Below are 15,272 nucleotides of genomic sequence, written 5' to 3' on the forward strand. Positions count from 1 at the left end.
TTCCATAATTGGGCTTTTCTGGACACCCAAAATTACCCTCATAGAAAGTTTACCCCCCGGACAAGGGAAATTTTGTAGATTTTTCACTACCCCCGGACACTATATCCTCCACCCCCCCCCCATATACGAACATTTTCTAAAAGAGCCCATTGTAATGGCCATTTCAAAAATTTTTCCTTACAAAATTTTCCAGTTAAAGACAGCTATAGACTAAAACTTCAATATGTGTGATTATACACTACGGTCACTTTTCGTAATAGTTAAAAAACAATATTGATTGAATTTACATCCCAATACCGCCTTCATTTTCAGATACGAATTTTGAAATACTAAACTTACATTGCAATTTATTGTTAAATCCTTTTCAGCAGTCTGAAACAAAATAAAAACTATATTGTTTTTACACGCTACATACAAAGATAAATACCCAATACCAACAATTTTCAAAATGCCAATTCACCAATGTTACAACGGTATTCAAAATCTTTTTCGTAAAACAAAGATACTTACTCTTAGGTTCCAAATAAACGGTCCCCTCCCTCCTGTTAATTTTTCGAAAATTTTCCAACCCTCCAGACCTTATTAGGACCCCCCCCCGTTTATTAATTTTTAAGAATATTTTCAGCTGTCAAAGAGAAGGTTATAAATTTAATATTTTGCCCTAAATAGCCTGATTTTAGCCTATATTTACCTTATTTTTGGGTTTTCAGAAGTACAATTTCCAACCCCAGTCCCCCTCAAAAATTTGGCTTACACAAGAATAATAAAAAAGTGACCCCGGCGCGAATAGAACGAACTGAAATTAAAACACTTTTTCAATAGTTCCAAATATTCCAATATCTTTAACATTCAACAAAAAGGTACTTTTCCAGGGGGGGGGTCTTGCAGTTACTCCTTGACACTATGTGGAGTAACTGCAATTTTGGACATTTTCTACAGACACCACCACCCTTGCAGTTATTCCATAGTGTACTAACTGATTTTACCCTCAAAATTGGTGTATACCACCCCCAAAAATGCCAAATTTGGCAATTTTTTTACTGAATTCCTCATTTTTGATACCATTTCACTGGGTACGTCTTATTAACGACCGTTCAAGAGTTAAATATCTCAATCATTTTCCAAATTTGTTAAAATATTTTTCATGCCTTGGTTGAAGAAAAAAATTTGATTTTTTTTTGACTTTTGAAAAAAATGTTTTGAATTTTTTTGCTTCCGAAATTTTTTAAAAACCTAAAATTTTAAGTGAAAAATTGAAAAATGTGCTCACTTAGTACACCATATCCTACCAAAATCGACAATTTTGGGCTTAGGCACCACCCATGTTGCAGTTAGTCCACTGGTGGAGTAACTGTTTTCCCAAATTTTGGTTTATATACCACCACGGTAGTAATTGTCATAGTGTTTATATAATAACTGCATGACCCCCCCCCCTGACTTTTCGAGGGATTTTCTTTCCTATTTTTGTGTTTTGTGACTAAGACTGTGAAAAAGAGTATTCTGTGCACCAATGAACCACACAAAAACATTTAAATGGAGTATATACGTACCTGGCATAATTTATCATCCCAATCATTGTCCTCTGCACCTTCGTAACACTAAAAGAAATAGCATAACATTAATTAAATGTATTTCAATTATATTCCAAAAATTCCAAAATATCTAACATTTCAAATCTACAAAATGAAGATCATGTCTTGTCCACATTGTTTCTGGCAATCTTATTTCAAAAAGAAATATGAAAATTAAAGTTTCAAATTATTACATATGATTACACTAATATACTAAATTTGTTTAACAATACAGTTTACAACTATGGATCAATCTTCCAATGTTGACAACATAGTTGAGCCCGCTGGTCGTGGTACCCCATGAAAACAATCGAAAGTCTGTCTAAAAGTCCTAGATTACTGGGTTATCCACATATCGATTCTATCTATCTATTGAACTTGGTTTGATTGATAAAGACTAAAATCAAGTAAAACTCTACAAAACATGTAAAAAGAATTCTGAAAATGAATGAAAAAGAAATCAAAGATCACATACTTGAAAAACCAAACTCGAGTTATGCTGGCAGTCTGGACCGTGACATATTTGGAAATGCATTCCTTGCAAGAATTTGAGTTTCTTTTCCGTACATTGCTCAGTGAAGGGCATGTACCATGATATCTTTGATAAGTTCTTCTTGATTTTGACACCGTACAGATACATAGGTCCAAACATATCTATAACACACGGTAACAAAAAGAAATAGATATGGTGAAGTCAGGGCTGCAAATAAATATTTTTAGTCAATCGGACATCATGTCCGACAGAAATGATATCCTGTCGGTCAAACTCAAAAACCTGTCGGTCATTCAGTGTATATTTTTTTTAAAGTTACGGAGAAAGCGAGTAGGAAAAATAAAAGTTACATTTGAACAGTTTGTTACTGTATATAACAGAGAAATTGATTCGATAAAAGTGATCTTAGATCTTAGACCCTTGGAAGTTACGAAGAAAGCAAGTTGATAAAAGTTAACTTAGAAACACTCTTAAAAGTCAAGAAGAAAGAGAGTTGATAAAAGTTAATTTAGAAACACTCTTGAAAGTTATGAAGTAAGCAAGTTGATGAAAATGGTCTTAAAATAACTCTTGAAAGCTACGAAGAAAGCGAGTCGATAAAAGTTTAACTTTGAAACACCCTTGAAAGTTACGAAGAAAGCGAGCTGATAAAAGTTTAACTTTGAAACACCCTTGAAAGTTACAAAGAAAGCGAATTGATAAAAGTGATCTTAGAAACACTCTTGAAAGTTACGAAGAAAGCGAATCGATAAAAGTTAACTTTGAAACACCCTTGAATGCTACAAAGAAAAAGCAAATTGATAAAAGTGATCTTAGAAACAAAGAAGGTTACGAAGAAAGCAAGTTGACAAAAGTAATTTAGAAACACTCTTAAAGGAGTTACAAAGAAAGCGGGTTGATAAAAGTGATCTTAGAAACAAAGAAAGTAACGAAGAAAGCAAGTCGATAAAAGTTAACTTAGAAACACCCTGAAAGCTACAAAGGAAGCAAGTATTAAAAGAATAGGCTAAGTAAGAGACAGGGGTGTAAGAGATTTATTTTCAACTCTCTCTTAATGGTTTATTTCTTTTTTCATTCGGACATTATGACCGACACAAAAGATTTTCAGTCGGTCAAATAGCTTTTTCAGTCGGACATTGACCGATGACCGACGCTTATTTGCAGCCCTGATGAAGATCAGAGATCGACCTCAAGGAGAGAAGGTGTTGAAAATACTAAATAAAATAAAAATGAAACATAAAAAGGGACTAATATTTTTATAATTATATGTTAGGGGTTCTTCCACTGAATAGTTTTGGTGGTAACAGATGGTTAAGATAGCCTTAAATAAAAAGCACATGATTTTGTAAAAAAATGTTATTTTTAAAAGTGTTAAACATTGTACCGGGTGCACCAAAAAAAAGTATACAACTTTGTCGAGATATACTATAGTGAGCTTCAGGATTTAATTTTTTTGTTCATTCTTTTTTGATCGTATAGATCAAGTTAGAGCATCCTCTATACGATCAAAAAAGAATGAACAAAAAAATTAAATCCTGAAGCTCACTATAGTATATCTCGACAAAGTTGTATACTTTTTTTTGGTGCACCCGGTATTTTCTGATGATTTTTGACATGCAAAGAGTGATGATTAAATGCTTAAATGTAGGTATTTACTGTGTCCAGGGGATGGATCAAAATCACATAGCAAAATAAAATACAGTTTTAAAAATCTCTCTAAACCGATCTTTAAAGGCCAATTGCAGAAAGATTCGAATTTTTAAGTCAATTCAATATTTAAACTTTTCAGCTGATGGGACCAACATTTCGGTTCGGTTTACAGAAATGAATTTTTTTAATTTTCTGATGTGTAATTTCCACCATGATGGAAGCAAACGTACGAGATCCATAATGGCGAAAGTTACATAACAAAACATGAAAATCACTAAAAGATATTCATGATATGCAACACTGGAGAGTCTTCTGAGAGTTTTCAAAAAGTTCAACCCAATACGTCACTTAAACAATAGAAAAAGTGACGTATTGGGTTGAACTTTTTAAAAATTATTGGAAGACTCTCCAGTGTTGCATATCATGAATACACGTTTTTTTATAAGAACATCTAAAATTCTTTGTAGTCTTTGGATGTTTCTAAACTTTTGAGTTTTAAAGCCTAAAAATGTTCTTATATTCACCATTTTGCGAGTATTTTGGTCCATTTTCCTAAGAAATTGGATGTTTCAGAGTCAGCAAAACCTTAAAATGTTCATAACTTGTTCTTAAGATTTTGGCCATCGAGCCCCTCATATTCTTATATATTTTGTTCTTATAAAAAAACGTGTATCCGAATAATAGAGGTTCATATTAGAGGGAGTTAAGTCAACTCTTTTCTCCCAAAGACAAACCTGTGTAATAATATGTATGACTTGGTCTTGCTGCAAAAACTCTTGATTTGTTAGTAGAGCTTCTTATTACAGCATCAATCTTTATTCCATTTGATAAACCTCTCCCGTCATGACAAACCCAATAACCATCATCAAGCTCACAAGGATATTCTTTAGTCGATTTACCAAATCTTAAGGCTTGAGTTACATCGGCAACAATTTTTTCGTTCGGCTCGAGATTAGGTACTGTGTCATCATTTAGTCTAACTGTAATGCCAGGACATTGTTGAGAGGGATCTCTGTAATCTGTAAACTCTATCTGTGGCTCCCCTTCTGCACCATCTATAATAACACATTGTCCTAAAATAAACAATAAAAAGATTAGTTTAAAAAGTAAAAAACACTGCTTATACATCAAAATCAAAGCTGCTGCTCTATAGCCATGGCTTAGAAGTTCGAATTCACTCTACACAAGTTAAAAGTGAACTATAAAAATTTTTAATTATAATTGTTCATATTATTAACAATTAACAATATTTTGTAGATAAAAAACTTTACCTTTATAGCAAACCAAAATCAAAATAACAATTAAACTGTAAGTAATTTTCATTTTTAATCATCACGTCTTCATCTAAAAACAAATTAATAGGATCTAGTTTATTTTTCATTTTGAATTTCACTTGAATTGAACTTGAATAATAAGTAATCATTGTTTTTCTTCGCATACAAGATGACGTACGTGCTGAATAGCTTAGCTCAAAAATGATGTAAACGTATTTTTATATAAGAACAAAATAATATTAAATCATGGTGGCCAGCACTTCTTTTTCAACAAATTCAAGGGTTTCAAGGGTCATTTTTGACTAATTATTTTCCAGGGTTTCAAGGGGTTTTTACCACAAACTCTCAAGGGTTTCTAGGGTTTTTAGTTAATGTATCCTAGTTTTCAAGGATTTCAAGGAAATCTGTCGACAATAGGAGAAAGGTTAAATTTTCAACTCTCAAGTTGTTGAATCCTCAACCTCCTTAAAATGCATAAAATACCCCTAAGACGTTTTCTTTAACAAAATCATAAAAACCTTGAAATCTTTCGAACAAATCAGTCTTTTCAATCCCTTGATTTTGAACAGATACTTTCCTTACAGTTGTGGTAAAGGAGGGCCCAACTATAGTTGGGCTCGTCTGAGAAAATTTTTGCTTTTCAGTGCTTTGGATTGGCTATAAATGTGCACAAATCAGAAGATTTTACAACCACCCATTCTATCACCCAGATCTGCCGATCTCATTATAATTCCAGTGGCACTTAAAGGGTAAAGGGTAAAATCCTTAAGAATGAGCGTGGAATAACCCCTTGAATCTCAGAGGTTCCAAAAGTATGTTTTCTCATTTTTAAGTCACTGCGATGTTTGTATCCCACGTAGCGGGAAAAAAATTATATTTCTGAAAGTTAAAATAGCTGAAAATGGCCATAAAATTTGAAGTTTCAAGGGTTTCAAGGGTATAAATCGTGCACCTCAAGGGTCCCCAAAATAATATTGATTTTTCAAGGGTTTCAAGGAAATTTTCAAGGGCAGGAAAAAAATCAAGGGTGCTTCAAGGGTTTCAAGGGTTGCTGGCCACCATGTAAATTCATATGGCTTAGATGGCCAAAATATTAAAACAAGTTAAGTTGACTCTAAAGCACTCAATTCTTTAGAAAATTGTACAAACATTTTTTGAAAAGGCTTAAAACTCAAAAAGTTAAGAACATCCAAAGACATCAAAGATTTTGGATGTTCTTATAAAAAAACATCTGAGAAAAGTCTGAGGCACTAATTGACAGAAAGGCTGATGCTAATCTTTGGTAATTCTTTCTAAGGAAGTCAGATAACAATTTGAGGTCATTTTTGTTCAAGAAATATAGGTATTAAAAACATCAGAGAAAGCATTTATTGAGATACACTCTTATTTATTTATAAGCATACATATTTTACATTTCTTAATAAAAACATTGATCCAATAAAATTCTAGCATATCATTATGTTATCACAACAAAAAATCACCTCTCCATGTCATGAGAGTTCAGTTTTCATATTTGAAGTCTTTTACTTTTAAAAAACATAAAAATGGTCAAAGTCAAGATCGGTCGGTAAATTTATCGAAAAGCTTGATTAATCAGATTGTAGATTTTTCAAGTGAAATTCTAATAGGGATTAAAATTGCCTAAGATTACATTAATAATTAAAAAAATGGAATTTCAGCTAAGCTGTTTTTAAGATCGTAGAAAATTAATCAAAGTTTCAATCATAGTATTTCTATAATCAACATCGTGCATATGGTCATATGTTTCTTCATCGAATTCAATTGGTCTTTCAATGTCCATTCCAGGAAAGAAAAAAGAATTGACACTTATGTTTTTCAAAATGTTTATAACATGATCAACTACGTCCTCCTCTGCTTCTAGTTCGTTATATTCATTTTCAATAGCATATTTCATTAAAGCATTCTTAATTAGGTACGTATTTATATATAATGAAACCCTGTAAACAATTTCATTGACCGAGCATTTGCAAATATCCTTTAAAACTTTCAGGATGGTATATGCACTTTTGACAGTATTTGGTAAGCGTTCGATAACACTCAATTCAACCAATGATGTTGATATTCTTAAATGAAGATTCTGTCCTTGAAGTGTTCCCGCAGGCTTTGTAAGAGTTGCACATAAATGTTCTTGAAATTTGGTTGGATTGCTGCAATAACTAGGCCACCATCCATGTTTTAATTTTAAAACAGGAACTAAATCAATTGTAAGTTCTATTGTTCCAAAATTTTTCGAATAGTATTCCATTGTGATTAAAAAGTTTGCGGTTTTCTTTATGCGCTCATTGTTGAAATCACCTTCATTTGGAAATAAGTAAAATCTAGTGTTCTCAATAAATGGTGATTGAAGAGCACTGTTTACTAATTCATAAAAATAACTTGTGAATTTGACACTATCAAAACATCCTTCACTGCAAAAAGGGTTTGTCTTCTTCTCTGACAATTTCAATTTGACATAGCCTGGTTTTACATCCTCAGGTGTAAGATGATCTTGAAAACCTTCAATCATAAGGAGATAATCGAATTCATCCGGGAAACCAATTTTGGTGCCTTCTCCTACACCTCCTGAAAGTAGAAGACTGTATTGATATCCATACTTGCATTTTTTGTTTATCAAATGACAAATCTCACCCATCAATTCTTCAATTTCCTTGTTAATAGTCGAGGTTTCTTCCAGTGCATGGACTGACCCTATTCCTTTTGTTTCGAACAATTCTTTTAAAACCTTCTCGTTTTCTTTGGAATGTGGATTGCTGGATTTAGTTAAATCAAAATAATTTCCTAGAACGTTTTTGCTTGTTTGATAGTTTAACCATTCATCTGTTTCTACTTTATCATTTTCTTCTTCAAGATGTTGTTTAAAAAATTCTTTCTGATGCTCACTTAAAAACTTTGTGTAATATATAGCCTTTTTACCAAAACAATCCTCTAAATTGGGTTTAATGCGAGATTTTATGAGCATTTCGAAGATTTCCTTGTTATCTGCTATTCCCCAACCTTTCATTGCACCCACAAGTCCTTTTATCTCATTAGCTTTAATGATGCAGTGGTGAAGAGCTGTCCTTCCAAATTTATCAGTTGCTAGCAAATCATATTCACCAGTAAGTAGTTTTAATAAGAGGGATACATGTTCTGAGACGTTTCCTCTAACAGCAGTCATTAAAGGTGTCATACCATTCACAGTTCTTATATTAGCATCAGCTGCTGAATTAAAAAGCAGCTCAACTATTTCTAATCTATTTTTCAAGTAATCTTCATTCTTAGGAAGATCTTTATAAGTCAAACAGGCGTGTAATGGTGTATGACCAAACACGTTTTGTTGATTGATGTTTGCTCCATGTTTTAAAAGTTTTCTTACTGTGTCCTTTGAATGGGTACCACAGGTTATGTCATGAAGAATACTGTTCCCCATGAACGTGACAGTGTTGATACTTATTCCTGTGTTTAAAAGTATTTGTAGACAACTTTCAAAACGTGTATCAAAATTTGAAGTCACATCATCTTCATTGATTTGTTTTAGAGCATGAATAATGGTGCTACCATCTCTTGGTGTCCGTGATTGATGGATATCTGCGCCATTCTTCAAAAGAAGTTCTATACGACTAAGCCGTAGAACTTCAGTGGATGTTCGAAGTGGTGTAAAACCCCAACTATCTCTTCTATTAATTATGTCAAGATTTTGATTGATAATACTTTGAATCATCCCCAAAACTAGTTCTTCTTCATTTTCATCTTCAGAATACAAGTCAAAATGATGAAGAACATTTTTCCCATACATGTCATGGGCACTTGCGTCTGCACCCTGTTCCAAAAGCAATAGTAATTTTTGTTCTTGAGTCTCGATATCATGTAGGCCATCTTCTAGTTCAGGTTCTCTTCCAATAAACATTAAGGGTGTTATTCCACACCAACTCTTGTTTACTTCCCCACCATTGTTAAGTAAAAATTTGAAAGTATCAAATGAAACAGCACGTCCACATGAAAGTTGGAAAGGAGATCGCCCAATATCAGTATAATCTATAAAAGTCCAAGGAACAGCAACAGCCATAAAATTTACATCTGAACCAAGTTCAACAAGTAATTTGCAAACATCTATTTTGTTTTTCACTGTTGCATAATGTAATGGTGTCCAACCATTGTGACAATAATTGACATTAAAAGGAGCATTTTCTTTGATGAATTTACGAATATCCTCAAAATGGGAATCATCACTCATGATCAGTTCAACCAATTCATCGGATTCTAATTCCCAAGAGAGGTCATCTTCCTCTTGGTCTTCTTCTTCGACTTCGTTATCAGACGTGCTTTCATTCATGTCACCAAGAGAGCATTTCACATCTGTTTCAATTTTATTTTCTATTAAAAACAAATTTTAAGGAAAGTTAAGTTGGAACGTCCAAAACATATTTGAAGAACACAAACTTTAATTCTTATTAGGCTTCTGTTTTGAAGGTTATGGTGAACAAGACGTCTCTAACTAACTTCAAGCAGTATACTACCGGGTGCGTCAGAAAAAACTTTGGACGTTTGGTGAGCCACTGGGACCGAGCAAAGTCTTTTTGAAACTCAAAACCACTTTTATTAGAAAGAGGATAGTCTAACTTAAATTTTGAGGTATAGCTTTTTAAGTTGGGTAAAGTATTTCTCAAGTTATTTATAAGCTTTTGAAGTTAAAATTCACTTTTCGAAAAGTGTAAAAAAACGTCAAAAATGGGTAATTAAAATGTTGTGACAATAGACAGTGTTGTCGCGGCATTTTGAGAAAGAGAGATTTTTTTCCATACATCACACTCTTCACAGATAGATTCTCTCAAAAATTCACCAAAATAAAATTTTTAATTGTTGTTTTACAAATTCCCGCTCTGGTATTTTTTATTACCCAGTGGAAACATTAATGACATCGTTAAAAACGTGCACATCAGAACAAAAGAGAAAGAGAGAGATAGAAAAAAAGAGAACAAATTTAATTACCTGTTTTTGATGCATTTTTGCTCTTTTTGATAAGTAATTTTGAGCTTCAAATAGCAATATCTCAAAAAGTTTTGTTTCAAATTTAATGAATGATACCTCAAAATTTAAGTTAGACTATCCTCTTTCTAATAAAAGTGGTTTTGAGTTTCAAAAAGACTTTGCTCGGCCCCAGTGGCTCACCAAACGTCCAAAGTTTTTTCTGACGCACCCGGTATAGTATGCTATACTATACTTTTTTGCATTTAATAAAAATTGTAAATGATATAATGTTACTAGTAATTTATTTTAGATTTCAAATTCTATCTGTGGTAAGTGTAGACTCAGCAGTTATGTCACCACTAGAGCCTCCTTATCCAACCACTTTGATATATAATTATGCTGTCCTTTTTCACTTTTTAACATTTTAAACACAACAGTGCTTGAAAATTTAGAAACAAACCGGAATACAAATGATTTTATCACACACAATACTCTTATTAAGGCTTACAATACATATCGAATACATACATGACTGTATAAAGTACCTTATCATATCATTTTACTTTTTTGATTAATAATTAAATTCCATTCGCTTTAAGAAGTCAGTTCTTTTTTTAATCTAAAATTTTAATAATGATATGCTTGATTTAGGATTAACATCATGTAGAAAATACCTCATTTATTATCTAGCTTCACATTTCCTTTAATTCAATGGGAACACTTAAAGTGATCAAAGCAACAAGCAAACAACAGTAAGTATCGACATCATCCCCCATCAAATTCTGTCATTTCTTTAGAGATGAAAATTAATAGGAAGGTCTGAAATTGCTGCTTGAAACTATATTTGATTCTGACAATGCGGAAGGGCAAATACCCCCGAGAGCCGAAAATAAGGTCCGCTTTTAAGGTTCACACATGCGCGCGCACATTTAATTTGGCAAATCAAAGATGGCGGCAAGAGATTTAGTTGATTGCCGACTTGATTCTTCAGGATTTACTAGATTTAAAAAACCCGACAAAATTTACTACCGACCAACTGGATTCGAAGATGTTTTATGACGCGAACAGAAAATATTTTAGATTGTCGCTTAACACAGTAGCATAGACAAGGAGGGGGCACAAAATTTGCAAAAGAGCAGATTTCTATGACAGGACAATTATCTTTTCATATTATGAATAGATAATTACAGTGTCATTAAAAACAGCTCTCCTCCAAAAACTTTGCACCCCTCTTGTCTACGCTATTGTCAACATTCAAATACAATTGAATCAATCGAATGTAATCGAACATAATCGTTACAATCGAACAGCCAATCCTGGGTAATATTTGATTGTGATTCGATTAATCGCAATTATTCAGGGTCCATTTGTTTCTTACCTCAAAACTTCCATTTTTGCCATCTTTTCCCCAAATGCCACCATCGTGTGAAACAAATGGAAACCGTGTTAAAAATGGCAAAAGTCTACCATTTTTCGAACTCTTAGCTACGTCAATAATGGCCGCATAAATTATGTCGGAAATATAAACAAACTAACAAGAAAACGAAAGTGAAACGCATCGTAATTATGCATTCGATTCTTGCCGCCATTTACAATAACATTCTTCCACTTTTGACCCGGAATTCAGAAACAAATGCGAATTTCTTTTTGCTTGGAAAAGCTTGGCAAACTTCCACTTTTGACACAAAGAACACAAATGACCAATGTAAATTAAGGTGGTAAAAATTAAGTATTTTTTAACACTTTTGAACACATTTTGATGAAACAAATGGGAAAAAGGTGGCATAAGTGGCATAAGTGGCATAAATGGTGATGAAACAAATGGACCCTCAATTGTGTTCGATTGTATTAAATCGAATTGGCGTTTGATTCATTCGATTGACACCGTCTGGATAAAAACACGCGATTTACATGCAAAAACCACTTTCGCTTTCTCCGACCAATCAAAATATGCGGTTATTTGAGGAAACCCAGGGCGAACTCAAAATGGGGGGGAGTACTGAAGGTGATTCATGGCTCCTTTTAGTGGTTTGGTTTTAGGTCAATATTTTTGTTTTTTCCAAGGTATTATCTACCGTGAAGTCAAGTAGCTTGCATCAGTGGAGGGCAGGGAAACTCGCATAGCTATGGTTTCAGCCCACTTTTCAGGTGCCCCCATTGAAGCATGGTGCCCCCAATGAGTTTGATCCCCTTGAGAATTTGCTTTGAGTTAGGTACCCCCATTACGCCGATAATTTTTTTGAACTGACACTTTTTGTTCTTTCGTATACCAGAAGATTATAACCAGTTACGAGTGTGAGTGACACAACTCAAGTCTGTCCAGATATAATTGGCAGTGGAAACAAGAATGCCTGTAACTTTTGATGGTCAAATATAATTATGGAATTTTTTTTGCTTGTTTTAGAGAATCAAAAGCGCTATATTTCAATGTATTTTTGGTTGAAAAATTCGCGATTTTTAGCAGTTAAATTTGCGATTGCAAAAATTGAGCTTTTTTTCTACTTATGCTATAACGTTCATTTTTACACCAGTGGTAGTTCAACCTTAGGTTAAGAAGTTTATTAAATTTCAAGGCAAACAGAAAAGTCCTATGGGATATGGGACCCGAAATACCCCTTGGTAGCACTTTTCTGTGAAATATCAAATCTCCAACTTATTACTTATTACATCAATCGAACTTCATCGAACAAAGAAAACCCATCAAACTAAATCGAACTTATCAAGAAATTTTCGTAAAGTTCGATAGCTGTTCGATCGGGTTCGGAAAGAATTATACATTTTTCTCAGATAAATGATTAAAGCATGACTTACAACTTGAAGCACGTAATCAAATCAAGCTTACTGACGTCGTGCTTACTGCCACTTACATTCCTTTTTGTTCGTCGATTTATGTTGAATTGCATGGTCGATTTTTTTTTTTGCAAACACATGACTTTTTTTGCGCCGCCATCATAGTTTCGATTTTATATGTTTACAATGGTCGGTTCCGTAATAATTATAAGGTTGATAAGTTAAGGGCGTGGTTTAAAACACCCCGCGACCGCGCCGGGGGTTGAGGCGCATGCTCAATATATTAATACCAAGTAAAAGAAGGTCAATTTCTTCAGAAAATGGACAAATATGCACTCTCAAGTGAGTTACGGCATGTCCAAAGTAAAAGTGAAGCAGTTCCACTCACTTTCTAAATGTCAAACATAGCTGGAAAGAAGCGCCTTATTATGATGTAGATCAACGCGATAGCTGTATGAAAAATTTAACTTAAGGCTATAAGAAGTTATATCCCAAAAACCTGTATTATGACGTCATAAACATTATGTAACATTACGTCATTAAACTAAAAATTTGAATATCTCGTGAACTAAAAGTCATATACACGTCAAATTTTGACCATAAATAGATATTGATGTAAGAAAAATTTTGAATTGAAAATCTTTTGAAAAAAATGATGACGTCATTTTTTAGAGCCAAAAATCGAAAATAGCTTAAAAACGCTGACGTCGTCATTTTTCAGGAGATTTGGAATTTTTTAAATCTAGAGAATTACGATATATTTGTTCTGTCAAAATTTCATATTGATATCATATCATAAACAGTTTTTGAGTTATTCAAATTTTTAGTTTAATGACGTAATGTTACGTAATGTTTATGACGTCATAATAGAGGTTTTTGGGATATAACTTCTTATAGCCTTAAGTTAAATTTTTCATACAGCTATTGCGTTGATCTACATCATAAGGCGCTTCTTTTCAGCTATAATTGACATTTTGAAAGTGAGTGGAACTGCTTCACTTTTACTTCGGACATGCCGTAACTCACTTGAGCTCAAAATGGCTTCAAAAAAATGAAATATTCTCAACCTCGTTTCCTGTGCATTCTCAGCTTTTTTTTATTGTTTACTTGATGGGGGGGGGGTGGCGCTAGATTCTACGATCCTGGACCAGAAATTTTTATCCACCTCCTCCCCCAATATCAATGTTGATGGTGATCGTACGACAACCCAAACTCCCCCCAAAACCCGACCAACTCGAATGTGAAACTGCGTTTGGGGTATACTTCAAAACCTACAACTCATCGACTCATTGAATTTAGAAGTCCCGAAGGGGCTAGATGAATGTTTAACATCTCAAGCAAGAAAAAGTGAGACCTTATAACTATTAGCCCGTTGGGGGGGGGTTGAATCTACCACGCTGGTGTTCTTTTGTGTATATCTCGGAGAAAAATTTTCGAAACGACTTGAAACTTTCTGACTTTCAATAAAATCTTATTAAGAGTACTTGAGCAAATTTTTAGGGTCATATAGGTCCACTAGATCAGGTTTTATGATTTTATTGTGAAACAAACATGACATAACAACATAAAACCAAGCTAAAATCGCTTAAAACTCAGAATTTCATAATTGCGATAACTTCTGAAGTATTGATCCAATCATATTCAAATTTTGACAGGTGATAGGTAGGTGATTTAAAAAATATTAAAAATTTATGACGTCATCAAATTTTGAAAATTTTACTCATTTTCAGCATGGATTTTAAATAAAAAATCTTGATGGGAAATACAAAACCGGCAAATATATTAAAGAAAAACCTTTTATCTTTCAGAATCTTCAAACAGAATCTCAATATCTTTATTGCTTCAACCGTGAGAGACATTTTTGTGAACAATATATTTTGCTTTTTTCCGACAGGTGGAAATTTGGGATGACGTCATTGCTTTTTGGATGACGTCATCAAAAAATGTTTTCTTCCTGGAGGTTTATTTTATGATGGAGAACATCTGTACCAATTTTCATGGCCATAGCTCTTCTAAATCAAAAATAATCGAGGGTGGTAGATTCTTACCCCCCCCCCCCCTGGGGCTATAAAAATCAAAGGTTGGGGTTAATAAATAGGGTTAAGATTAGTAGTGCGACATTGAAAATGACGGATTGAATCTATAGCTTTTTCTTTGTTTTCAAGGGGCAAATGTGTCAAAATGTGTGTGAAAGCCACACGGGTCTTGTGTTTTGCATGGGTAACAAGTGGCTCTCATTATGTCTAGCTGCTATAAAGAGCAGCCGACAACAACGGATAATTGTCAAATTGTACTATTTTTCCAGGAGAGAGATTTTACGGAGAAAATCCAGGAACAATTTGCTTAGCGAACAGACATGAAAATCTAGGAGGATGTGAATTTTATCAAAAGGACAGGCACCAATTTCATTAAAATATCTGTTCGGAAAATCCAGGAGCGTTTGAAAAAAGAACACATCAAATTTTCCAGCAGAACTCTGTTTTGTTAGCGAAATCCAGGAGTAATCATGAAAAAGAACACATATAG

At 33.5% G+C, this 15,272-nt stretch overlaps 2 protein-coding genes across 2 annotated transcripts in view; both read right to left on the reverse strand.

Annotated features, from left to right (window-relative positions):
• LOC136803004 (uncharacterized) overlaps positions 1-12,807 on the reverse strand; it is a 49,142-nt gene extending 36,335 nt beyond the window's left edge. The window contains exons 1-7 of the mRNA XM_067059752.1: positions 12,767-12,807; positions 11,335-11,378; positions 4,986-5,058; positions 4,449-4,787; positions 2,047-2,225; positions 1,551-1,598; positions 340-372 (exon numbers count right to left, since the gene is read on the reverse strand). Coding sequence (XP_066915853.1) covers positions 340-372; positions 1,551-1,598; positions 2,047-2,225; positions 4,449-4,787; positions 4,986-5,037 — 651 coding nt within the window. The 5' untranslated portion in view covers positions 5,038-5,058; positions 11,335-11,378; positions 12,767-12,807. The remainder of the gene's footprint in view (positions 1-339; positions 373-1,550; positions 1,599-2,046; positions 2,226-4,448; positions 4,788-4,985; positions 5,059-11,334; positions 11,379-12,766) is intronic.
• Positions 6,392-9,867, reverse strand: LOC136802978 (uncharacterized). The gene has a single exon (XM_067059707.1). The coding sequence runs from the start codon at positions 9,319-9,321 to the stop codon at positions 6,679-6,681; it is 2,643 nt and encodes an 880-aa protein (XP_066915808.1). The 5' UTR covers positions 9,322-9,867; the 3' UTR covers positions 6,392-6,678.
• Positions 12,808-15,272: the final 2,465 nt, after the last annotated feature.

The sequence above is a fragment of the Clytia hemisphaerica genome, unplaced genomic scaffold (assembly GCF_902728285.1).
Source record: "Clytia hemisphaerica strain Z4C2 unplaced genomic scaffold, Clytia hemisphaerica genome assembly, whole genome shotgun sequence".
In the NCBI taxonomy this organism is placed as follows: Eukaryota; Metazoa; Cnidaria; class Hydrozoa; order Leptothecata; family Clytiidae; genus Clytia; species Clytia hemisphaerica.

Excerpts from the sequence above, each read along its gene's own strand:
- LOC136802978 (XM_067059707.1), bottom strand. The coding sequence starts at position 9,321 with ATGAATGAAAGCACGTCTGATAACGAAGTCGAAGAAGAAGACCAAGAG.